The following is a 24,209-nucleotide window of genomic DNA, read 5'->3' on the forward strand; positions in this document are numbered from 1 at the left end:
CATGATAGTAAATTAAAATCGGCACGGGAAGGGACATTCCTGATCAGAGTGTAATCGTCCATTTCCTCCGATGAAAGCAGATGAGAAATAAAGGGCAGGAGGAAGATAAATGACGACGCTCCGGCAGCGAAAAAGCGTGAGACATGGGACATCCACCATGGGCGACCATCGTGGACCAGATTAGTCTACTAGTAACTATAGAGCGATAGAGTTGTCTACAGTCTACACTACCGTACGTAAGACAATTGATTAAGGTAAGTATGTGGTGAGTTTGAACAATGGTATTCGTTGTAACGCATTTTGCCAGGTTTTTTTGTGATGCGGCATTGTTTGTTATTGGGGGGCATGGTGGTCGATGGTTTGATGCTGATAGTCTTTTGCACTTCAGCTGTGCTTGGTAGAAAGTTGGCAGTGCTTTAGGCCGCGCGGGCTTTCGAGTTAGTTGCTGCTTGTTGGATGAGACCATGAGCGGTGAAGGGTATATAAATAATGGGCGGTAGAAGAAGAAAAGAAGAAACTACAGGAACCCGGTCCTTTGCACCCGCTTCCATTTCCCGGCGCACAGGATCCTACCAAATGTTCGGAAGGGGTATCTTAGGAAGGTGGATGTCGCATGGAACAGCGGCTAGTTGAAGCATAGAAATGACGGATGAGGCTTCGGGGGCTGACGAATGAAGAGTCGTGGAATATGGAGTGCGTTTTCAGGGTCCGGGATTTCGTGTTGTCGTAAGTCCCAAGAAGGTCTGACTTGCCGGTGCGACAAGCGACCACGCAAAACAACAGTCCATATTTTCTCAAGCATACTTATATCCAGGTTGCATCCTCCACCCCCCTATACACTCTCTCATCTCCCCCCTCCCCCTGCCCGCCTCTCGTCGCTTCGAGGCTTCGAAGCGTCTCAGGTGAGTGTTTGTCCCACTTCCGAATTTTGTGACCAATTCTTTCGAGCGACTCCCCAGCACTTGTTTGCCCAACTACCGAGTGTACTCTGCGCTGACATCTCCGTTACCTTCTGTATTATCCCTTTTTGCCTGTGCTTACTCCGCAACGTTTCGCATACCTCCCCAGCAAGCGAACACTAGAATAACTGCGGAGACACCGCATTGGGCGAAAAATACCCTTTCAAGTCTCGACCATACCTCGACGTCAACATTTGTGTAGCGCTATAACTAGCACCACAGTTCCTAATTTCCATTCATTCCAGCTGGCCTCTCTCTTTCTGGGGTTTTCCGATCTGTTCTCCTTCTGGGTTTAGACATCCATTCGTCGCTTTTCCAGCTATTGTCTACCATTTCCAGTGCACTTTTCGCCAACATGTCTTCATCGGCCGCAGCCACTTCTGCCGCTGCTTCGTCTGCAGTTGCTTCTTCCGCGATTGCTTCTTCAGCAGCTACCTCTTCAGAAGCATCAACAGCAGCATCATCAGCAGCAGCATCGTCAGCAGTAGCATCATCAGCAGCAGCATCGTCAGCAGCAGCATCGTCAACAGCAACATCATCAGCAGCAACTTCGGCCGTTTCTAGCGCTTCCAGCTCGGCTTCTAGCTCGGCTTCTGTCTCGAGTAGCTCGTCCAGTTCTATTGCGACTTCTTCATCGACTTCTGAATCCGTAGTGAACAGCCCAAGCAGCTCAGGTTCTCGCCAAATTAGTGGTGGAGCCATTGGCGGTATCGTGGTTGGGATTATAGGAGGGCTAGTAGTTATCGGATTGTTATGGACTTGGTGGAGGTCGAGAAAAACTCGGGGCGAAAAAGTACCTCCCCCGTGAGTCTTTCTACCGGTTGCCCACCGTCCAATAGCTCACATGTATCTAGGCCTAAAAGAGAAATGTCCTATAATATCGACTCAAGTCAGAGACGCCCTTCTATGATGGGTACGCCATATAACTCGTTTTCTCATCATCGTAGAGCGAGTACGCGCGCTTCTCGTGAGTATTGCACAGAACATTGAAGTGGAAGTTATGCTCACGATATCTTTAGTGCTGGCTCCTCCACCACCTTCGTCTATTTACTATCATTCTCGCCATCAATCCTCCAACCAGATATCACCTCTGGTAACACCTAACACCATCCCATCCCACGATGCTTCTCCTCCCATGGCTGCGTCTGGATCATCGCACTCTCCAAATGAATCACCTTCGTTCCCTCCTGCGGATACTAACAGTTCAGCTCCTCAAGGAAACATGCCTGGCGAAAAGCCTTTTCTAACGCCCATCAATACTGGCGTAGGCACCAGTGAAGAGTCAGAAGTGCAACCTAGCCGGGCAAAGTCACCAGAACGCCCAAAGGGCCGTTCTCCTTCGGCCTTTGCGATCCACCAGGAGCCATATGAAGCCGGTCCTTCCATTGAATCACAAACCCCTCGTGACTCACCTCACAATTCTCCCCGCGCGTCGCTCAACAGTCTCCCTAACAACGCCAGAGGATCATCCATGACTTCTCTCCGAGCTTCGGCCATAGGCCACCGTCCAACTTCGATGAACTCTCTCGGTTCTAGCAAGTATCTCCATTTCGGCCCCGCCGGTGGTGCGCCTCATCAGGGAAGGCCCGTTGCGTTGGAGATGCCAAAGTTGCTTGGTGCTAGGCCGGACATGAATGGAGACTTTTTCAGTTCCGTGGGTGTGCAGAAATTGCAAGAGAGTCAGAGTTTTGGCTTGGGCCTGGATGAGATGGGTAGGATGCGAAGACCTTCCAGCAGACCATTTAATTCGTACAGTAAGTTTTAGAGCATCAGGAATGAAATTTTCCTTACTGACTGGTTAAACAGTGGACCTCACGCCATCGCCTACCCATTCCACGTTCCCGCGGTCTGCTACGGACCGACAAATGACTCCCAGGCAGTTAGAAGCTGGACAGAAAAGGGCGCGGACTAGTGGCATCCAGAATAACCGCTCAGTGCTGGAGGGCAATGAGCTGGAAGAGTAATAGAACGGAATATTTGTATCGGACATTTGGAATAAGGGCACGCACACAGAGGGTAAGCTCATAGGAAGATATAGTCTCTCACATTTATTTGGTCACGGACTTTTCATATACCATTGATACTTATTGTCCCACATGTGAAACCCTCGTAGTCTGTTAATTATTGTTACCTGTAGTAGTCAAATATCTGTTAGATGATTGTAGACCCACTGCGAGGTGCACATACTTATGGGATGTAAGCCTATTATCGATCAATCACTCATTACTATGTTAGATAACGATGGTCTTCGCGATTCAATTTACTACTGGTACAACTTTGCATAATCACTTTCTGATATCCGAATGTGCTTTTTTCCTGTTAATAGATGTATTTGAAAATGCTAATCGACACTTGCTAAAATGATTGTTGACAACTACAAAGACCTCATGTTAATTTGCCTGATGAGTGTGAATCGTGTCCTATGCTATTTTGAAAAAGGAAGAGATAAATACAAAGCTCCTGAGGTTGAACTGAAACTTTTTTTTTCGATTGCTACACGGTGACAGTAGAACCTCGTCACTTTTCACGCCTTCACAGTTCTATCCCTCCCTCTCCTCTCCTCCACCTGTGGCTCCTCGTCGGTCGAGTCCATCCTCAACACCTTCTCTCTTCGACTCCTTCCTCTTCTGAGCTCATAGCCCGCCTTCTCACCTTCGCTAGCATCCGCATCGTACGAAATCTTTCGTCCATGCCTCGAATGACTTCCTCTGACCTTTGACATCTCCCTAGCCCTTGAACGGCGACCGTCGCTACGTCCACGACTTCGACTCCTGCTTGGACTGGGATTGCGCACACGGCTACCACGTACGCGGCTGCGTGATTTGCTTTTTGACCAATCCGAATCTATGTCTAGTTCCTGTTCTCGCTCACGAATGAGCTTGCGCTCCAGAGCACCGTTCTCGGCACCGATAGGATTGGCAATGTCCATCGGTAGGCTTCGGACCATCGCCTGGATAGGAGATTGGTTGGGATCTGACGGCTGGCGCGCAGCAGGCAAAGGTGTGACGAAAGAGATCTGGTCTTGCGATTGGGAGCTGGAAGAAGATGAAGATTCCTGGCGAGGAGGGCAAGGGCCGGCGGTGGCGGAGCGGCTAGCAGGTGGAGTAGGGGATTCAGATCGCTTTGAGGGTACAAAGACAGAAGCGATCGATAGAGGCGCAAATGAGCGGATGTAGTTGGAAAGATTCCAGATGGCTTGAGCTGTGTTGGCCAACGGTCGAAGAGGTGACGGTGTCTGAGCTCCCTTTTCTTCCTCGGCAGTCTTCCCCTGCAAATCTCCCCACCCGGTTCCCCTGCCTTGACGCTGAGAGCCGGAGACAACAGCTGACAGCCTGTGTCGGGCAAAGGATGAGCTGCCCGAAGCACTCTGCTCGTCTGTCATGAAGTCAACATTCTCCCCAGCATCAGTCAAAGGTTCCATCAAATCCGAAAGAGAAATGGTCGAAAGTGTGGGTGTTGCCCCCCCAGGTTGGTTCATGACCGCCACCCGCGAGACTTCAGCCTGAGATGGACTGGCTTGCATCAATGCCAAGCCTTCAGGATCGCTGATAGGAGCAGCGGTGGACGATGCATGTGAAGGAACTGAAAGTGCTTTGTAGACAGTGCCAGATCCAGAGGGGGCGTTTGCCAATGTTTGAATATCGCTCAGACCCCGCAACGTGCTAAAGCCTGCAAGAGCGGATCCCAATCTCCCTTGGGGGGTGGTACCCATCTTGCCTTCCTCAACCCATTCCATTCGCTCTTGAGTAGGAGTAAGCATATCCGCCTGCGATCGGGAGATGCTGTCTAAAGTCGTATCTTTGGGCGAACGCTTGACCTCATTCAACCAGCTTACAATGTCATCGCGAGAACGAGAACCGATTGAGGTTGCAATGATGTGTGCTACAGGACTGGCAGGTTTTGCCCCAAGCGGATGACTGTGAGAAGGAACAAGTGACGGTCTGCTGTGGTAGCTGCTGGGCTCATAGCCAAGGTTGGTGGATAATCGGCGAGGAACTGGCGCCTTGGGAAGTCTTAAGGTATCATCCGTAGTTTTCGATAACCTTTTCTTTAGGATGGCGGATTCGCGGTAAAGATAATCGACGCCATCTGCTACCTCATTGTCACTGCTTTCCGAATTGGAGCAGAACACGGAGTCAGATACTATTGGTGTATTATTACCCGTGGTCTTTGACAGCTTGCCGAAACCTTTTGGCCGTGCGCCTGCGCCAACAGGGGTAGGACCCAAATTTGGAGACCTGTGAGAATTCATCCCCAACACTTGGCCGCTGCTCTTTCTCACAAACTGCAAGGTCTCCTGAGTCTGAGTCTGCCGTCTGGATCCCGAACGCTTTACCGCAGGCTCAGCGAGCTCAGCGGGGAAAGAATATGCGCGTCGATCTCGGAGGCTCATTTTGGCTTGAGGTTCTTCAAAGACGTCCGTAGGAATAAGTGATGGCCGGTCAGATCTCGCCTCGACCCGTGATGCAGAGAAAAAACCGGCCGGGACTGGCGCAGTGATATCGACGTGATTGTTTGGGCTGCCGCTAGGCTGCGAATCTTCAAGGCGACAGGCATCGCTGCAATAAGTGTCTCGTGGATTGTTCTATGGCGAAGTTAGCATGATCATCTCATATGCTTTTTTTTCTAAGGCACTTACCAATTGTTTAGAGCAAGCCAAACACCAAGCAATGTTCATACCCATATCAATCATGGTCATTTTGAGCGACGTTATGAAGGGCCAAGAGTGGCTGTAGATGTGGAAGGGTAAAGAAAACGGAGTTGGGACAAGTCAAATGAGAAGAGAGTTGTCCGCGGAAGTTAGTGGGGAGAGTCGAAAAGACCTGATAAATGGAGACGAAGGTGCGAGTAAGGTGCGTTTACAGGAATGATTGACAAGAAAGGGGCGGCAAAAACGTGAGAAAGTCAGCTTTCTGAAGATATATACAATGGCAACAGTGTTGAGCAGGCCAAACTCCCAACGTCAACCTCATATAATTGCGACAGAAGATCCGACGCTGTGCCCTTCGTCACTCTACAGTGGAATGATTTCCGGAGTAAAGGTACCCCATTGGATTGCGTCAGATTGACCAGATCCGATGTCATGACATTCCCAAAGATGGCGTATGCCAACGTCGAGAAGCTCTGAGCCTACTGAAAGCAGTGGCAGGCAGAACAGGAGCTCGGTGCAGAACACGCGCAAAGGCAAAAACACGAGACGCCAAGCACGCTGGGGAAACCCGGCAAAATGTCCAGCCCAAAGGAGGGGCGACAACGTGTTCCTGGCTCGAAAATGTCTCGGGGAGAAGAAGGATCGTGCAAAATGGCGCATAAAAGGAAATGCCAAATAAAAAAGTGTATCACACCAACTCACCTACACCAGGCTGCAATATTCTCGCCTATGATCCTGCGCTGATCCATACGTTTCAGTCCGTTGTCCAAAAACGCGCCTAGATCGTGACAGCAAGTTCACACTCGGTGAGGTACGAATAGAGTTCCGGAAAGACGTTGTTTCTGAGCGAGGTTGCGCTCAGAGGGCAATGTGGTAATGAGGCAAGAAGGATGAGGCTAAAGAAGGCAACAGTCAGTCGGGCGTCCTGCGTGTAGGATGGAATGGTAGGTGACGAAGAAACGACGGGCCAGGCAAAGACTCTAACATGTATGAGCCATGGACTATGGACCACGCCAGGGCAACCGCAGGGGAGCCGCCCTTTTCTGATTCAGGAGCAGTGCGCACGAGCCCGTTCAAAAGCCACACATACACAGTGTACCCACAGACATGACACGCCACACCAGAAAAAACCGATCACGCTCACTCACAAATGGCAGATAATTCAACGACCTGGCGCCGCTGCGTGTCCTTGTCTGACGATTTTGACCTCCTTGATGCCAAAATTGAATGCTGATATCGAATATATATATGTGAGAGACTTGAGGCTGTTCTCCAGAGAGAAAAAAGTTACCCAGTTGGAGGTGAGTAACCCAGCGGGGATCTCTTGACGTTTTATCAACTAAAGGTTGACGGGATCTTCTTCCACTAACCTTTTTTTTAGACCAGAGAACTCCGTTTCCGCAATTTGCAGTGTTGTATCGCAGATTGCAGTTAGTTCCGGACTGATCCGCGCAGATCGATTAGATCACAAAGGTTGACAGGATTTTGGCGTGATTCGGTGGCTTGGGCTTTTGAAGAGGTAAACAGATAGATTCGTCGTAACTGGCGGATAATTGACAGGTTGACGACGACGTGGAATTTTTATTGAAACGAGCGATGAAGCGAGCAAAGTCGAGAAGCGGCCGATGTTGCGCGTTGCGTGGTGTTAATAAAGAAAAAGGGGACAACGAAGTAGGAATGACGCGATGGCGGTGAAGAACACCTGGGGAAAACTGGGGACCCCGTGGGTGAAACGCGTGAAAGTAACAGTCGAGCCTGAGGAGGATGGACGATTTTGAAGAAGTGCTATGCAGTCGTCCAAAGAGCGATTCGCTGCGGTAGGGATGGAGAGTGAAGTGTGAGGGGTATATGGAGAGCGTGTGTAGAGGAGATCTGGATATATGATATATGTATGTATATGAGATGCGTCACCGAGATGAAGATTTATAAGGACAGGAGACAGGAGTGCTATGACGGGGGTGGTTTGTAGCGGGCGTTTGTAGCGGGCGTCACGCAATTGACGATTCTAGACTTTTGCGCTCTTCTTGTCTGTTATCTGCGTTTGACTTCGGTCGAACTGCGCTTCGAACAGGATAATGGTTTTTTCTTTGCAGCGCTAATGCACTGGAGAACGGTATAATAGATCGTGTGCCGGCACGGACAATGATGGTGCAAAGTAAGGGGGATGTCGCAAGAAATCGGCGGTTGTCGCTAGAAAAGAGACATCATGATGATGTTGCGTTGCTGTAACAAGCTCGAGCTCGGAATAACTAGGATGCCCTGTTATGGATGGTGTATATGGGAATTACAGGAAGGAACAATTCTCGGCTCTCTTTTTGTTGGCTGCCCTTGTCTAGAACGAACAAATAATGGGGGTATACAGAGAGTATGATGTCGAGTCGTTGGTAACTGATGTCTGTCCTGATCCTTCTTCGTTCCAGTCGTTGCTCTGGCACTTATTAACTGCTGAAAAAACTGGAGAGTCCTTTATATTATCAGTTCGTCTGAACGTTCAACGGAATGAAGAGTATGAGGGTCTTATTTACCTCAGCTTCAATGTAAAATATATGCTCGTCGATATCCTATTGTCGTCGAGGGTGGCAATATTTATAGAAGTGGAAGTGATTGTGGTGATAGCTACCTCTCCTCTGTATACAGGAATTACAATTTATTTACCGAGTTGAAAAAAGAATCTCATGCCCCACACAGTTCTCTATATTTGACTCATTCTGCGTTAAGTATATCGTCCTTCCTTCTGCCTTTCCATAATAATGCCCGATCTGGTTCTGAGTACCTTCTGTAACAACTCTTTCATCGCAAAGAAGCGCCGTGGTCGGGTAAAGTAGAAAATAACGAAAATGTCCGTCATCACCAAAAGCTTCTTCTCTCTTTGCTCTGCGGCCTGCAAAGCGCATGGTGCGGCACACCAGCTCACGTGCCCAGGCTCATTCTGCCGAATAGGTCTACGTACTATGAGATGTACGACAAAAAAACCCTGATACAGTTGTCAATGGAAGGCAGCTGCCAAGTGCGTTGATTCGCCTGGTGGCCAATGGCGACTACTCAAGTGGGGCACATGACCACGACGATAGGTACTGAATAATTGATTAAGCTTTCTTTCATTTATGTCGCGTCGCCTAATTCGGCCTTTCGTAACGTAATGTATGGGCTCATCATGGATATAACTTCCGGTCTTCCGGGCCGTGTTTTCACTGGAATCAGGCTGAGATTTCGTTCTTTTCACCTTCTGGAATATTCGAGACATGCACTGGTCAGAACCCAGTATTGCATTGATTGTACCATTCGTTGCTCTCCTTCACCAGTTACAGGGAAGGAACTAGATGCTTCAATTCATTTTAAGCTTGACCAGTAGCGAAGGGTTACTACTCGATACAACCAGCAGCAATCGCTTCCTTTTCCACCAATTCATCAAGTTTATTACGTCCTTGTAAGATTTCATAAATATAAGGAAGGTCACGCATCGATTTTTGGAAAAATCGACAATTTAGCTGTGACACACCCAAATGGAATCCGCAGCTGACGTAAAAAATATTGTAATGGAGAAACTCCAGAAAGACGCAAGACGCAAGAAATGTCAGGCAAGAATCGATTTTAAAGAGATGGGGAAAACGGTGCTGGGCAGAAGCAGGCAACGTAGAAGTTAATAACGTTCGTTTGGCTGAATGTAACTAACACTTATTTTGGTCCGCCGGAAGAGTGATACGAAGCAGCAGAGCACAGCAACGGCGGCCAGCAGCGCAGAAGCAGAACAAGTTGTTAATAAGTTCGTTGGTGTCACCATCCGTCAAGTCACGTCATTTGTTTCCCGTCGTTCGTACGCCCGCCGGGGTTTTGTTGCTGTGCTTCATCATCATCGACCCCCATCTCCCACCATTTGCTACTGCAATAATCTGCATGCATGACGAGTCCCGAATGATCCCACCTCGGCCATAACTCATGTCATTCGATTTTCTGTTCTTTCCTCCTCACCCATACTATCGCAATCCACCATAATGCACCTATCGACACTCTTTCTCCTGCCGCTAGCATTCGCCGCACCTGCCCAAAAAACAGCCAAAGATATACCGGAACTCTCCGTCTCTCAGTGGGCTTCGATCCAGGAATCATTCGGTGACAACCTCGGCAACTTTGCAGCTTGGTCATGGAACAAGGCTGAGAATATCGTGGGGGATCTTGGAGCTCATAAGGATGCTGGAGATGACAAGACAGAGTTGACAATCTGGCAAAGGCTTAAGGAAGATCCTCACAGTTTCAGTCGACTGGTCAAGATCATCGAGGTGAGTATATGGATATAGAAAAGTAGCCGCAGCCAAGGGGCAAGTGGCACTTTCGTAGATAGAGGCAAGACTTGTTCCGTACAAAGCCTGTTTAACGTAGGTCGAGGGCGAGGCTGAAGTGAATGGAGGTCGTTGAGAAACTTCTTTCTCGTGAAATAAGATGGCGGAAAAGTCCTGCATATGCCCAGGGGTTCTTAGCAGAACAAAGTATGAGAGCGCCTAGCTAATGCTCTATATGTAGTTTGAAGGCAAAGCGATCGAGTATCTTGACAACAAGGATCTGCAGATCACTTTCTTTGTAAGGATAATTTCAATTTTCTACACGCCTAATTAACCTATTACAGGCACCCAACAATGACGCTTTGAAACCACCCCACCATCATCACCACGACGACGACGATGACGATGATGGTCTTGACGCGGTAAGCTGTCAAAATAACTCGTTTTTGCGTATAACTGTCTAATATCTAGTATAGTTGGCACAAGCCCCCTCTCTCGCTGCTATTTCTGCCGCTCTCGAGAGCGAGCCTTCCCTCGTTGGCGGAGATGATGACGATGACGACGAGGAGAAGAAGCGCAGGAAGGAAATCTTCCGCAAGATCATCGGCAAAGTGCTTGCCTACCACGGTTTACCCAAGGCCTACACTGTCCAGCAACTGAGTCAGAACTCGACAATGGAGACGGCATTGAAGGCAGAGGATGGCAGCTACGCAGGCTTACACAGGCGAGTCAGAATTGAAAAGTGTCTGGTACCCCCCTGTGCGTAGGCTGTCCTTATAATATGATAAGCGTTGACGAAGATCACAGCTGTCAAGCTCAACTTCTATGCCAAGATTGTTGCGGCGGATCGCAAATCTGGTAATGGTTATCTCCATGCTCTCGACCACCCTCTTATCCCTCCAGCCTCTATCCTTGACGAGCTGTTCCTCTTTCCGGACAGCTTTTCGACTTTGACCTCTAGTGTCCAGAAAGTTCACCTTGCCCATGCTTTGGATTTCGGCATCGAGCATGACGAGGACCACAAGAACAAGGTTCATGGGACCCCCCTTGCTACTCTTTTTGCGCCCACCAACGGTGCTTTCCGCCGTTTACCTCCCAAGCTCAAGTTCTTCCTTTTCAGTCCTTTTGGCGAGAAGGCCTTGATCAAGCTCTTGGCTTACCATTACATCCCCCACACTTTGCTCTTGTCTGAGACTCTACACGTCGAGAAACATGAAGACAAAGATGAAGTTATTGAGCAGTTTATCTTTACGGACGGCGATGATCCCAGCTTCCACAAGGAGTTTAAGATTGAAACTGCCCTTCCTAACGCCACCCTAGCGATTGAGATTGATAAGACCAAGCTCTTGCCTGTAGAAGGTAAGTAGCTGTGCAAGGTCTGAATTTGTTGGGCTAACTTTCGACGACACTAGGGGCCGTCACAACAAGAATCAAGGTCAACGGCGAGCTTGTGCAGGTTATTGACGTGCCTGCTCGTAATGGAGCCTTCCACATCATCCCGAAACTTCTCGTCCCGCCTCACAAGCACCATCATCACCACCACCATGATGACAAACAGTTTACTGGCGACGATTCTTGGGAGAATTGGGAGCAGTGGCTTCCTCAGTGGGCCAACGAGGCTTGAACCAGTTGTGTGCAATGAAGTATAATAATTCCTTAAAATGTGTAATTAGTTGCTATGGAATGGATGTATAGCGTCGTAGCCGATTGAAATTGCCTGTATGATGCCATTCAATCGAGGGTTTCGTGCAGAAGAACGAAAGTGAAGTGAATTATTTAGAATGATGGATTAATTGAATGATGAATTGAATGTTTGTAGCAAGGAGGGCGGACGTGGCCGCCTGAGAATCGTTGCCGAACGACCGAGTCGGAGTCGAAGACGATGGTGTGATCAATCAAAGATAGAGCAGCGCCGTTCCGTCGCTCGTCGTTATTTTAGTTAATACGTTTCAATTTGAATCACCAAATCTTTCTTTTCCTATTTTTCCAACATTCTTCCAAAAATGACCACCCCTTCAACACCGGGCGAAAGCTCGCTCGCGACATCTGTCTATTCTCTCGCCCCAAAGTCTCCAGTGGAAGTACATAAGGAACGAGTCGCCAACTGGCGCTTCTCCACCATCTGCGCTAATGTCGATGGCAAGGATCAGTATGGAGCTAGCTCAACTCCCATCTACCAGACCGCCACCTTCAAGGGTATGGACGGGCAATATGACTACACCAGGTCTGGGAACCCCACAAGAGGCGCTCTTGGTGAGTTGGGGCTTGCTCGTTTATCGCATCTCCATAGATAACACTGACAAATGAGGCTATAAGAAAACCATCTTGCAAGATTGTACGGGGCCACTCAAACATTTGCCTTGTCTACTGGTATGACTTGTCTTGACACGATCTTGCGACTTGTTAGGCCAGGAGAAACCGTTCTGGCCGGTGACGATTTGTACGGAGGTACCAACCGACTTTTGACGTATCTTGGTACGCATGGCGGTGTCGATGTCAGGCATGTTGATACTACAGATGTGGACAAGGTAATTCCTCATCTTGGACCAGGGAATAATGTCAAGATGGTTCTTCTAGAATCCCCTACGAACCCTCTGTTGAAAATTGCCGACCTGCAAGAAATCGCCGATGCTGTTCACTCTGCTGCACCTAGCGCTTTGATTGTGGTTGACAACACTATGATGTCTCCTTACCTGCAACGGCCGCTTGAGATTGGTGCCGATATTGTTTACGACTCTGCTACCAAATATCTCTCAGGTCATCACGACCTTATGGCTGGTATCATTGCAGCTTCTCGACCCGATATCTGCAAAGACATTGCATTCATTATTAACTCTGTTGGATCCGGCCTTGCTCCTTTCGACTCTTTCCTTTTGCTCCGTGGTGTCAAGACCATGTCTCTCAGGATGGACAGGCAGATGGCCACTGCCCACCTTGTGGCTCTTTATCTTGATTCATTTGGCTTCTTGGTCCACTACCCTGGTCTCAAGAGCCATCCTAAGAGGGATATCCACTACAAACAGGCGTCTGGTGCTGGCGCGGTGTTAAGTTTTGTTACTGGCGACAAGGCCCTTAGCGAACGGATTGTCGGCGGGACAAGACTGTGGGGTATCAGCGTGTCTTTCGGGGCTGTCAACAGCTTGATCAGTATGCCATGTTTAATGTCGTAAGTAATTTTACCGTCATCCAAGAGATCTGCTAATCTGTTGCAGTCACGCCTCCATTTCCGCTGCAGTTCGTGCTGAACGAGGGCTCCCAGAAAACCTTATTCGACTTTGTGTCGGTATCGAGGACCCTAGAGATCTCATTGATGACTTGGAGCATTCGCTTCTCCAAGCAGGAGCTATTGTTCCCAATCTACAATATACTCCTCTCTCCCAGACTAAGGCGGCGGAGTTGTACGCTAGGGACGGTGAAGCGTGGATCCTGGAACGTGCCAAGGGTTTCAAGCGGCCTTCTACCCAGTCTATTACTGTTGACAAGCTCGTCAGCGGCGTGAAGCAAAGTCTTGGTCTCTCCACCCCTCCCAAAGAGTACAAGACGATCGAAGAAGACATCGCGGTTTCTGCCCCCGGCAAGGTTATTCTTTTCGGTGAGCACGCTGTCGTCCACGGCGTCACTGCCATCGCGTCCAGCGTCGACCTCCGATGCTTTTCCGTCTTGTCTCCTCGTCGTGACGGAAAGGTTGGATTGGAAGTACCCAATATTGGTGTGGAACTCGAATGGGAAATCAGCAAGCTTCCTTGGAATCTGCTTCCGGTGCACGCAAATGGCGGGAGGCACGTTGCCGACAAGGAGCTTGACACGGCGTTGCTTCAGGCTGTGGAGGGTGCTGTCAACACTCATGTTGAAGTGGGTAAGACTGGTATAGGTGCCTGTGTAGCCTTCTTATATCTGTACATGATGATCTCAGGTGAAGAAACCAATGCGTGAGTATTGGCAAGCCGTGCCGATGTTGCTGAATAAAACTAACTTATGCCTACAGTCTTTCTGTTACCTTTACCGCTTCTTCAAACCTCCCTATCTCTGCGGGTCTCGGATCATCTGCCGCATACTCCACTTGTGTTGCGGCGTCTTTCCTTCTCGCTCGCCAGCACCTCACCATTCCTTCGGCCGATCGCCTTCCCAAAGAAGACACTGACTTGGTCGATGGATGGGCTTTCTTGGCCGAAAAGGTTTTACACGGAAACCCTAGTGGTATCGATAACGCCGTCGCTGTCAGGGGTGGAGCTGTTGCTTTCACCAGATCTGTTGGCGGAAAGCAAGGCGGTATGGATGGTCTTTTTGAGTAAGTATCTGCATACCGTTTTATTCACGTCCATTTAGCTGATTTTTTTCCAGGTTTTCTTCTGTCCGATTACTCTTGACCAACACTCTTGTCCCCAGAGACACCAAGACATTGGTTGCCGGTGTTTCCGCGAAGCGCCTCGCTGAGCCTCAGGCTGTTAACTCGATTCTCGATTCTATCCAAACCATTTCAGATGAAGCACGTTCCTTGCTCGGCGGTGGCAAGCCTGTGGAACGTTCTATCCTTGTCAAGCGTCTGGAAGCGCTCATCAAGGAAAACCATGAGCACTTGGTTGAGCTCGGAGTGTCGCACCCTTCTTTGGAAATGATCGTGGCAGCTACCGCTCAGGCACCTTTCGAGTTAGCCACCAAGTTGACTGGTGCTGGTGGCGGCGGATGTGCTCTTACTCTTATTCCGGATGGTAAGTATAGCTATCCTTAGTTATCAGACCGACGCTGATTGTTTATATGCCTACTCAGATTTCCCTGAATCTTCCCTCAACGAGCTCATCCAAACCCTCGAAGGCCATGGTTTCCAAGCGCACCTCACCACACTGGGCGGCCCTGGCTTCGGTGTCCTCACGACTCCCTTTAAGCCGGGCAATGTCTCTGAACAACTTCGGGATGCTGTGAGGACCCACGACGAGGGTGAGGGCATGGTTGTGCCGAAGAGAGCTGGTCTTAGAGAAGCTGATAAGGAAGGTTTGCACGCATGGGCGGAAAGGTTGGGTCGATGGGTATATGCTTAAAATATGTTATGGGTTGCTTTAGTTGAACGTATGTTTTCTCTGTGTCCCTTGTGTGATGTTTCTAGTTTCACAGTAGCAACAGTAATGTCTTTGGCTTGTACAATATGGAATGCACGACATTTTGGTAACTGGAAATCTGAAAAGATGTGAAGTGTTTGCCTGCTAGAGAATCCTATTATGGTCAAAAATGTCTGAGATACATTGCAATGTTCCAAACAAAACTGAAGCAAGCTGCTGATCCAAAATCCCATTGATTGAAGTAACCCCAAAATCCCACGATGCACAGATCTATGCATGATATGCCGTATGCTCATCTCACCATTACCTCACCAGACAGACACCGTCTCAAACAACCTACGGCTCTTAGTTGGCAGGGGCCTTGGTGACGGTCTGCACATCAGGAGTCTTGCTAGGTATCAACCTTCCCTTGATTTTCCAGTCATCCCGTGAAGGGAAAATCTTTTCAAAGACGATGTTCTCAACAACGTGTTGTGTCCGTCTCGAGGGCGGGGCCGAACCCTTTTGAGTGATCACCGCCTAAATAAAAAGGGGGCGCATAATTAGCCATGGTGTTGCCTCTTTGCGGTCTCGAATTATAAGAAAACCAACCTGCTGGGTGTCAAACGCCAAAACAATCTGCGCCGCCATCTTGTCCTCCCTCGGGTCCAACATTGTCATCCTCGCCCATACCAACTTGGTAGACTTGTTCTCCTTGACGAGTTGCCATTTCAGCTTGTCCTTTCTGCCTCTAATAATGTTTTGGGCAGCAGAGTAGGCGTCGTCTTTAGAGATTGAAAGGGCCTGTCCTAGTGTTCCACTGCATCCAACATAGGTCAGTTTTCATCCGGCAATAGTCATTAGACTAATTAGTCAGGAGAATTCACTTACGAAGCCTGGACCTGCATGTATTTGTAGTAGAGCTCGGTCAAATTCTTGATAGACTTGCTTATCGATCCCGCTGGATTTAACCAGACGAACCCTCTGCGAATCAAACTAGGCATATAGAACCGAATAGGACTATTCTTATACTCTTCCAATCCTCCCTGTCCAATGAGCTCGCTGATGCTAAAAGATTCAATACATTAGCTCTGGAACAATTTTGTCACAAAAGAGACGTACGACTGGTTGGTCAAATCTTGACGATCCTTTCTGTCCCGTTCATACACCGCGTCCTTGGTCTTGTGCCAGAATTCCGGCCAATTTCTTGGAGGATCATACGTGGCCTCTGTTCGTAAATGACGTATGTAAGTATAAGTGAATGCGTGACAGATTAGAAAAGCGAGACTTACCAAAGAGGGGCAGTTTTTGGGCACTGAGATCTACTCCTGGGTTGGACCTCGATGCCCTAGCAAGCATCTGCCTCTGTTCCTCGGCTTCAAGTTCAAGTTCTTTGGTGAGTTTGGATTTGGGTTTTGGTTGTGTGATGGTGGAGGCATATCGTAGGGAGAGGAGAGTCGCGCTGCGAGTAGCGGTGGAGAGGGAAGCGGAGTGCCGAAACGATGGAAGGAAAGACATGGCTGGAGGTTATAGGATGTACAACACACTGCGAAGAAGACAACCGCCGAAATGTTAAAAACAGGCAGTGGATTCGACCACGCGGTGTGATTGGCCGAGACTTTCGAAAGATCACGTGACCACAAGACCGATCACTACTTCCCTCCACCCGACATCTCTGCTCCGTCCGTCCTTCGTTGTACGTAGTATCGCTCCACGACCCACAAAGACCACGACAACCAAAAGCACACAGCGGAGCATACTCATGAACGTCGTCAAGACAATACTCACTAGAAGAGCACCCTTCCTATCTGCTATCGCTATCCGTACCATGGCATCACCAGCCACAATGTCCAAGCCTCGAGGTCAGGCTCTCCTTTAGCTCAGTGCTACCTGGACTCATATGTGGAATCAGATATACAAGATTTCCTCGCATATTACCCCAATGTTAAAACCAACCCTAAGGCATCAGCCAATCTCAAGTTCTACTCAAACGAATTACCATTCCAACCTGACAACTTGACTTATGAAGAGTTCATGCACACGTACTCAAGAGACTATGATGAACTGGAGATGAACCAGTGAGCTCGATTGCATGACTTGCCGGCCGCCTTGGCTGACAGATTTCTGCCAGTGGATATATTCAATGTTGGTATCCTTTGGTCTACGTGCGACCCTCTCACCTAAGTTTCCTTAGGGTTCTTTCCCATTCGAGAATATGGCGTTAACCCCGAAGCACAACCTTTACAACCTCACGAAATTGAAGCAATGCAGAACAATCCCGAAATTGTTTCCAGACTACTTAAATCTTATAAAATGGTTCGCGTCAAAGCTGGTCTGGTGAAATTGAGCTATGTTGACATTGATGCAGATGCTAGGATTCTACGGCATAGATTTCAACGGCGGTAAGCTTAAGCTTACAAGCAACCACAAGGAGAGAAGTGCGTCTCTGTTCTTAATTGTCATGGCAGACGACTCAACACACTTTACAGTCTCAAACCTTCGCTCTCGCTCACACAACCTCCTACGTCTTACCCGTATTCTTAAACATCTTTCCGAGTTCCCGCAACTTCAGCCTCATGCAGCAGCACTCGTTCTCTTTTTCGTCGCTACTCACTCGGCTGGTATGCTGGATTTCTCCCAAGGTGTCATGAGGGGTGACAGCATGGATCAGTGGTGGTCCAACTGTTTCAGAAATGAGGGGGAAAGAAAGGAAATCAGAAAGATTGTGCAAGGACGAGGACAGTTTGGACAAGGTACATGGGACTGGGAAGAGTACAACGAGTGGTATGAGCAAAGAAGAGAAGTCGGCAAGGTTGGCTTCAGCGGCCAAGATTAAAAGCTGCGTACAATTTCAAAACATGCATATCATCAATCAGCGTCAGCTATCGTCAATTATACTTCCGTTCCATGATCGCCAGCCGTGTCACCATCTTCACACCGTCGTTACCTATCCTGCTACACATTTAATGACCTTCCATCCCCATATGTCTTCTTTCCCAGTACTCTCAGATACTTTCCACTCATCACTGACCACCCACATATATCCTTCGTCTCACGGCTCTTTGGGAGCATTCCCAAATGGATATGTACAGCGTTCAAAAGCCGATTCAGGTCTAGAAATCTCCAGCCCTAGGCCGACAGACTCCTCGTTCTCAGGAATGGTGAAGAGTGTCACATCAGAATGAAGAGCAGAGGCCGGAAATCACGCTTTGTTCATCGATAGAGAATGTCCAGTAATCATCTGTTTCTTTGCGATGACGCAAAGCTTGTCCAATCTGACCTCCGGGGCAATTGAGATGACTGACAGAGGTGAAAAGGATGGTTGCGCCAATGTCGCAAAAACACAGCGACAAAACAACTGCTTTCATGAACAAACCTTACAGTTACTGACAAAAGCTGGAGAGGTGTACTCTGGCGTGACCAAAGAAAACAAGCTCTTCGGGCAACAATGATGTTGATAAGAGGTACAGCATAGACTATGAATCGTCATTCCTATCATACAATCGTTAGCAGCTTGATCTTTTGTCAGTGAAAAAAAGTCAAAAGCACTCACCTTGTGCTTCACCATACTCAAGAGTCCCTACCAGCCCCATCACTGACCTAACGAGATCTTCAGAATCTCCCTCTCCCGCCTATTCTGTCTCAAACTGATGTAGCAACAAACCAGAGCCAAAAGGACGCTGGCCAGACAAAGCTTGGATAGAGCAGGTAAGCAATACCATCATGGCATCACATCCTAGTCTCCAGATTTCCGTGCACGATGTTAAACACTGCAGCGGAAAGCTCTAACCTCAAATCATAAGGATAGAAACTTGGGCATAGAAATTTGGTGTCGATTGTAGATGTCATTGCTGGTAGGGGAATGTTCCCGTTGGATAAATAAACCTCACGACAATTATGAAAAGAAAGAACTCACCGAGACCGATGATTCCTCCATAAGCTTTACCACTTAATGCCTGCCATATCGAAAGACGTCTCTCCCAGATCATAGTCTCTTCCTTCTCATATTTACAATTAGACTGCGGCCGAACGCGGACGCGGGAGTTGAAGCATTGAATTATGATGGCGGAACCCGACTGAAAGCTCCGACATGCATTGCCTTGGACGTTCCACAGCTACAGGAACAGCGACCTTGAAGGAGTGAGGGAAGGACTAAGGAGGAACCTCTACAACGAGAGTAGTATCAGGTATGATTGGTAAAGCACATTTTCGGGCAAGAGAAACTCACCATTGCCCTCCGATCCACTTCCAAACATCCTTTTCCACTTCGATTTTTGCAATATCGTCTTTTTTCATACACACCATCGACAATGACCGGCCTCCCCATCCGGTAGCATACCCTCCAAAAGGCTCGCTCTTAGGCCAGTATTTTTCCCTATTTTTCCAGACTTTTTCCTCATCTGACTCCTCAGCCAACTTGCCCTCAATAGGCCTGCCCTCCAAGAGCGCCTGCTCTTTAGCAATAAGTGATGCGGGACGGGGGCGGAACTCTTCAGCTTCATTGAGGATGACGTTGCACTGCTTGTCGACGCATGTAAAATAGCCCTTGATGATACGACCGTCGATGAGGGTGATGGTCAAAACTTGGCCAATGAGAGCTCGGAGGGAAGGCCGGGATGATTCTTTTGATGGGTCCTCTTGAGGCATTGGAGTGGGTACTCGAAGTGGATCGGAAGACATGCTTGAAGGTGAGAGAGACGACTGTTGATGAGGAATAGGAAGTGGGAGATGGAAGATAATTCGAGAAGAGATTTGAGATGAGAGAGAGACGCGGACAATTGACTGCTGGGGCCGGCCGTCGGAGGAATGCGGACAACTCGCTACAGATGAAGTCGAGGATGCATAACAAGGAAATAATCGTTCTGCTATCATGCCAAGGTTCAAAAGTATGCAGGTATTATAGGTACATGTGAGAATGCAAATTTCACTAATCTACAGACTGATTTATCAGTTATCCAAAAACAGCTTAACCCCTGAAATCCTTGGCGATCTTGCTCTTCCAACCAACAGCACGCTCGAACCCATTCTTCCCTGTCTGATAGTCCATAATTGCTTCCATAGCCTGTCTTTGACTGCAGGTGACGAAAGGGCCATACTGAAAAAGGGCTGTCAACACATCATCATCTTACACATGAGAAACTGACTCACCTGAACAATAGGCTGGTCGAGAGGCTTTCCGGCAATGACAACAAAATGTGCTTCTTCAGCATCAGTGTCGTCTTCTGGCCTGGTAAGGGTCACGCCAGACTCTCCAGGCTTGGAAGAAAGAACAAGCAAGTTGAACTTGTCATGAGTCTTGGTGTCGTCGCCGATTTGCAGCTTTCCCTTCACGACTGTTTTAGTATTTGTCAGTAGTAGGTCAGTACGATGAGATTAAAAAGGCTTACTATAGATGAAGGCATTGTAACCTTCAGGAAGAGGCTGATACACGCTCGCCCCGGGCTTCTGAAGTTTGAAACCCAAGTACCAAGCACCGCCGACCGGAGTAACAGAGCCGTTGGTACCGTGAGAGTCACCAGAAAGAACAGTGATTTCTACTCCATCTTTAGGGTGGATAACAGGAATACTACGCATATATCAGCAAAACCACTACTATAAAATTTAATCATTCAGACTTACTCTTCAGCCTTTCGGTCCTGGTATTCTGGTTCAATGTACTTCTCCTTCTGGGGAAGGTCAATCCAAAGTTGCATACCCTCAACAGGCTCAGCCTTAGTTGGGTCCGGGTCAAATATAGGCATCTCGGCGTGGGCGATACCCTTACCGGCTGTCATCCACTGAACATCTCCGGGTGTTAAACTAAAGCGATCGTGTCAGCAGGTAATATTACAAAGAAATAGCTTCAAACAGAAAAAAACTTACGTTCCAGAGTATCCAAGGAAGTCCTCGTGCTTGAAGATACCTCGGAACAAGTAAGTGACAGTTTGCATACCGCGGTGAGGGTGATCGGGGAAACCAGCACCGGGAAGGACTTTAAAATGATCGAGCCTGTGAGAGGAAGTCAGTATACAAATATCGGGTCAAGTTTACGAATGAGTCATTAAGGGGCTAGTCTTTCTCGGATCTGGATAGTTGACTCCTATCGGAATCTCGATCACTTGTCCGGGCATACCCTCAAGTGAGTTTGGGTAAGGTCTCCATTCCTTGGTGTCGATGTCCCAAATTCCAAGTCTTGCACCTCAACAGCTGAAAGTGACTCACATCAAGAAAGGAGTAAGATTCCGAAGCTCCCTAGTACCGATAGACCTCCTGACAGTGGCACCGGCACCTTCAGAGACCTCGTGAGCGTAAACAGTCTTGGTAATACTTCGAGAAGTGCCGGTGGCGGTATTGATAGCAGCAGTGGTGGACATGTTTGCTTTGAGTGTGGTTAGACTTGATGAAGTGTTGAAACGTGTAAGTGTGGTCCTTAACATATAGTTCTTGAACAGTAAAGCCGTTGTTGCTTGATGAATCAAGTCGGTTGAAAAAGAGATGGATCGTGAGGAGATGCTGAAGATAGGACGGCTTTTATATCTTTCCCGTCGGCAGATTGCTTGGTAGGGGTTATAGCGGATTAGCTAATGCTTCCCGTGGTACTGACTTGCTGGGCTTTTCTAGAAGAGAGGAGAAGGAAATGGATGAGGAATGCATGAGTTATAAGCGGCAGGAATGAGGGAAGATGAGCAAAGCGAAGGGAACGATTGGGTAATGATATGGGATATCGGTGCCAAAAAAGGAAATTCGGCGGTTGACGGCAGAAGCCGCCCCCGTTCGCCAAAAAAATAAATAAATAATTAGACGCCGATAATTAGATAATCAAATGGCATAACTATGCCGGAGGGGGGAAGGTAGCTAACCATGGAAATGAAAGATGACTAACTGGTGACAGATAACATTAAACTGCGAATGGCCAAGGCGACAGAAGGACAGAAGACGTCAAAGGACAACGAAAGGCCGAAGAACAAATGCTTCCATAAACCAAGCAGTAGCCCTCAAGCCATCGGCTCCCTTCTACGCGCTAATTAGCAGTGCTGTAAGAGAATTACTATTACTACAGACTACAGGAAGTCCGTCAAGGTGAGGACTCAGAAAATTATTGCATGCTGGTGGCAAAGAAGCTGCAGTGAAAAGAACTAAATAACCAGTAGTAGTAATAATGAGAGAATAGTTGACAGCGTAGCGTAAAAGCGTAGATGGGGCAATTGGTTAGACATGTTGATTTTCGTGGCATCCTGGCGTGTAGGAAGGCTCTTCTTATCTGACATGAAAGCTCACACCATTATCGTGGTCAGTGGTTTGGCAAGGTCTACCTTAGCGTTGGATCATGATTGATGAAAATAATATTTTATGATATCAATGATCATATAGTACTAGAACACCCAATATACTTATACATGTAAATGCTTCCCTCGTGATAATTGCACCAATAACGCCCTATTCGATTCCTATTCTAGAGATCATTGCTCGGTAGCTACTGAAACGCCATCGCTCCAAGACCTCTCTTCATCGGCAGCTGGCTCACTTTCTTCGCCTCTCTCTCTCCTGCCCTGAACCTCAATCCACATGTCATCTTTCTGTCGTTCTAACGTTGCAATTTCTTCCTCCACCTTCTTAACCACCTCTTTCCTCCTGTTTCGCACCTCTTTGTCGCCATTGGACTCTACAGAGTCTGCTTGGAGCAAAAGTTGAAGGAGAGCATTTGTCTGAGCGTGGTAAGGTGCGTTGCGACGGTTAAACAAGAGTGGAGGCGGATGAGAGCCCAGAGTGGAGTGGGCAAATGAAAGTCGAGAAGGGAAATTAAATGATGACTTGAGAATAGCCAGCTGCTGCTCAGTGCTAGCCAAAGACGCAAGTGACGCAGAAGACCCTTCGGAGATAGTTGTAGACTCTCCCTCTTCCTCCTCAGCAACCTGCTCTTCAGGGATATCGGCTTTAGGGGCAGTGGATACTTGGACAGAGGGAGATGCCGAGGGCTTCTGTGCGGGAGGGGTAGCTGCCGAAGCTTCAATTTCTCGAGGAACGTGTTCGACACGAGATGCTGACGCTGCCTGTTCGGAAGCTGGAGATGTTGAAGAAATAGATTTAGCCTCAAACTCAGACTCGACTTCAGACTCTGAAGCACTAGAGTATTGCGGAGCAAAGTTGATACCGAAAAAGGTGCTGAAAAGACTGTCCAAATTATCAAGCTCGTTGACTCTGTGTGGTCAATGGTGATAATGTGAGTCCCTAGAAGATACTGTCAGCTTATATGTTCCGCTTCGCGTATGGTATGACCATTACTTACCTCGTGCGTGATCCCGAAGTATGCGTGAAATCCTCCGCCTCCCTAGCTCTCCTCTCCGCCTTCTTCCTTGAAATAGCTTCGGCTCGAGCTTTCCTTCTCCTCCTCTCCTCTTCTTGCAACCTTAGCTGTTGCTTCCTTTGTTTTTCTTCTTCTCTGGCCATGGCTCTCTCTAGTTCGGCTTTAATGGCAGCTTCTCGCTCAGCTTGGGCCTGCGCGCGAGCAGTTTCACGAGCCCGCTTTGCAGCTTCAGCCTTCTCTCGCTTGCGTTGAATGGCTTGAAGGTGTTTGTAATAAGCAGCGGCTTTCTCTTCTTCGGCATACATCATGTCATCGAGGTCGTAGGATGGCCGAGCGGGTACATGGCGAGTGGTGTAGTGTGGATTGAAAGAGAACGGATTCTGGTGATAGGCTGGAGAAAGGGAGCTTCGGCGATGATAAGCGGGGCAGCCAAAGTTAACGTAAGGGTAGTTGAACAAAGACATGGTCGTCTCAAGATTGTTTGAATGTGTGTGGCTGTAATTACCAATGCTAGGTAAAGATAATGATACGACTTGGAAAGCTGTGGTTAACGGGAACAGGAAATGATATTTTGGGTTTTATAGATGGGTGCATGTCTTCGGCTGGCAGCAGCAAAGATGATCAGTAAGCGGTAGAAGGTGTACGAACGGTTGCGAAGAGCAGATAAGTAGAGTCGCGAAGGATGTCGAACATTTGAGAAAGCTCTCGTCGAAAGCCCGAGAGGCTTCGCGCGCCGTCGGGGAATTGCTGGAAAATTCTTGAAGGAACGAGTTAAACTGCATGCGGGATATTTATTATGTAATTATGAATATAATTGTCCGCTCCATACGGACATGTACCGCACGGAAGAACTGCTCAATAGTGAGTCTGGTGTGGTTCGGTCTTCTTCGGAGACGGGCCGATGTCCGTAGTGGGCTTGTGTCGAACCTATAACCAAAATCACCAATTATTCCATATTAAAAGCCGGCGTGTTGGGCACCAAAATCAGAATTACTTATCAAGAAG

General features: G+C 48.2%; 7 protein-coding genes and 2 pseudogenes across 7 annotated transcripts; 4 read left to right on the forward strand and 5 right to left on the reverse strand.

The window, feature by feature from the left end:
* Positions 1-764: 764 nt before the first annotated feature.
* CNK01710 (hypothetical protein) lies at positions 765-3,181 on the forward strand. The gene is made up of 5 exons (XM_567846.2): positions 765-902; positions 1,069-1,763; positions 1,814-1,926; positions 1,979-2,713; positions 2,766-3,181. The coding sequence occupies exons 2-5, from the start codon at positions 1,315-1,317 to the stop codon at positions 2,921-2,923; spliced, it is 1,455 nt and encodes a 484-aa protein (XP_567846.1). The 5' UTR covers positions 765-902; positions 1,069-1,314; the 3' UTR covers positions 2,924-3,181.
* A 44-nt stretch (positions 3,182-3,225) lies between these two features.
* On the reverse strand, positions 3,226-8,230 carry CNK01720 (hypothetical protein). The gene is made up of 6 exons (XM_024658055.1): positions 8,136-8,230; positions 6,981-8,074; positions 6,759-6,933; positions 6,313-6,506; positions 5,599-5,782; positions 3,226-5,544 (listed from the first exon to the last, which is right to left on the reverse strand). The coding sequence occupies exons 5-6, from the start codon at positions 5,656-5,658 to the stop codon at positions 3,484-3,486; spliced, it is 2,121 nt and encodes a 706-aa protein (XP_024513777.1). The 5' UTR covers positions 5,659-5,782; positions 6,313-6,506; positions 6,759-6,933; positions 6,981-8,074; positions 8,136-8,230; the 3' UTR covers positions 3,226-3,483.
* Positions 8,231-9,398: 1,168 nt separating this feature from the next.
* CNK01730 (hypothetical protein) lies at positions 9,399-11,566 on the forward strand. The gene is made up of 6 exons (XM_567849.2): positions 9,399-9,887; positions 10,129-10,185; positions 10,232-10,309; positions 10,364-10,646; positions 10,695-11,246; positions 11,300-11,566. The coding sequence occupies exons 1-6, from the start codon at positions 9,603-9,605 to the stop codon at positions 11,509-11,511; spliced, it is 1,467 nt and encodes a 488-aa protein (XP_567849.1). The 5' UTR covers positions 9,399-9,602; the 3' UTR covers positions 11,512-11,566.
* A 267-nt stretch (positions 11,567-11,833) lies between these two features.
* CNK01740 (cystathionine beta-lyase, putative) lies at positions 11,834-15,054 on the forward strand. Its single transcript, XM_567850.2, has 6 exons — positions 11,834-12,140; positions 12,204-13,053; positions 13,100-13,816; positions 13,873-14,175; positions 14,229-14,596; positions 14,655-15,054. The coding sequence occupies exons 1-6, from the start codon at positions 11,891-11,893 to the stop codon at positions 14,921-14,923; spliced, it is 2,757 nt and encodes a 918-aa protein (XP_567850.1). The 5' UTR covers positions 11,834-11,890; the 3' UTR covers positions 14,924-15,054.
* Positions 15,055-15,097: 43 nt separating this feature from the next.
* On the reverse strand, positions 15,098-16,457 carry CNK01750 (hypothetical protein). The gene is made up of 5 exons (XM_567852.2): positions 16,213-16,457; positions 16,043-16,148; positions 15,812-15,988; positions 15,533-15,740; positions 15,098-15,460 (listed from the first exon to the last, which is right to left on the reverse strand). Exons 1-5 carry the CDS (start codon positions 16,436-16,438, stop codon positions 15,287-15,289), a joined length of 891 nt encoding a protein of 296 aa, XP_567852.1. The 5' UTR covers positions 16,439-16,457; the 3' UTR covers positions 15,098-15,286.
* Positions 16,458-16,619: 162 nt separating this feature from the next.
* Positions 16,620-17,798, forward strand: CNK01760 (hypothetical protein). The gene is made up of 6 exons (XM_567853.2): positions 16,620-16,782; positions 16,833-16,998; positions 17,052-17,065; positions 17,115-17,236; positions 17,289-17,358; positions 17,410-17,798. The coding sequence occupies exons 1-6, from the start codon at positions 16,683-16,685 to the stop codon at positions 17,754-17,756; spliced, it is 819 nt and encodes a 272-aa protein (XP_567853.1). The 5' UTR covers positions 16,620-16,682; the 3' UTR covers positions 17,757-17,798.
* On the reverse strand, positions 17,780-19,648 carry CNK01770 (annotated as a pseudogene).
* Positions 19,649-19,709: 61 nt separating this feature from the next.
* Positions 19,710-21,527, reverse strand: CNK01780 (conserved hypothetical protein). The gene is made up of 6 exons (XM_567657.2): positions 21,122-21,527; positions 20,783-20,908; positions 20,540-20,719; positions 20,308-20,486; positions 20,069-20,253; positions 19,710-20,015 (listed from the first exon to the last, which is right to left on the reverse strand). Exons 1-6 carry the CDS (start codon positions 21,334-21,336, stop codon positions 19,887-19,889), a joined length of 1,014 nt encoding a protein of 337 aa, XP_567657.1. The 5' UTR covers positions 21,337-21,527; the 3' UTR covers positions 19,710-19,886.
* Positions 21,528-22,266: 739 nt separating this feature from the next.
* CNK01790 lies at positions 22,267-23,876 on the reverse strand (annotated as a pseudogene).
* Between the last annotated feature and the right edge of the window lie 333 nt (positions 23,877-24,209).

This window comes from Cryptococcus neoformans (genome assembly GCF_000091045.1).
Source record: "Cryptococcus neoformans var. neoformans JEC21 chromosome 11 sequence".
Lineage (NCBI taxonomy): Eukaryota > Fungi > Basidiomycota > Tremellomycetes > Tremellales > Cryptococcaceae > Cryptococcus > Cryptococcus deneoformans.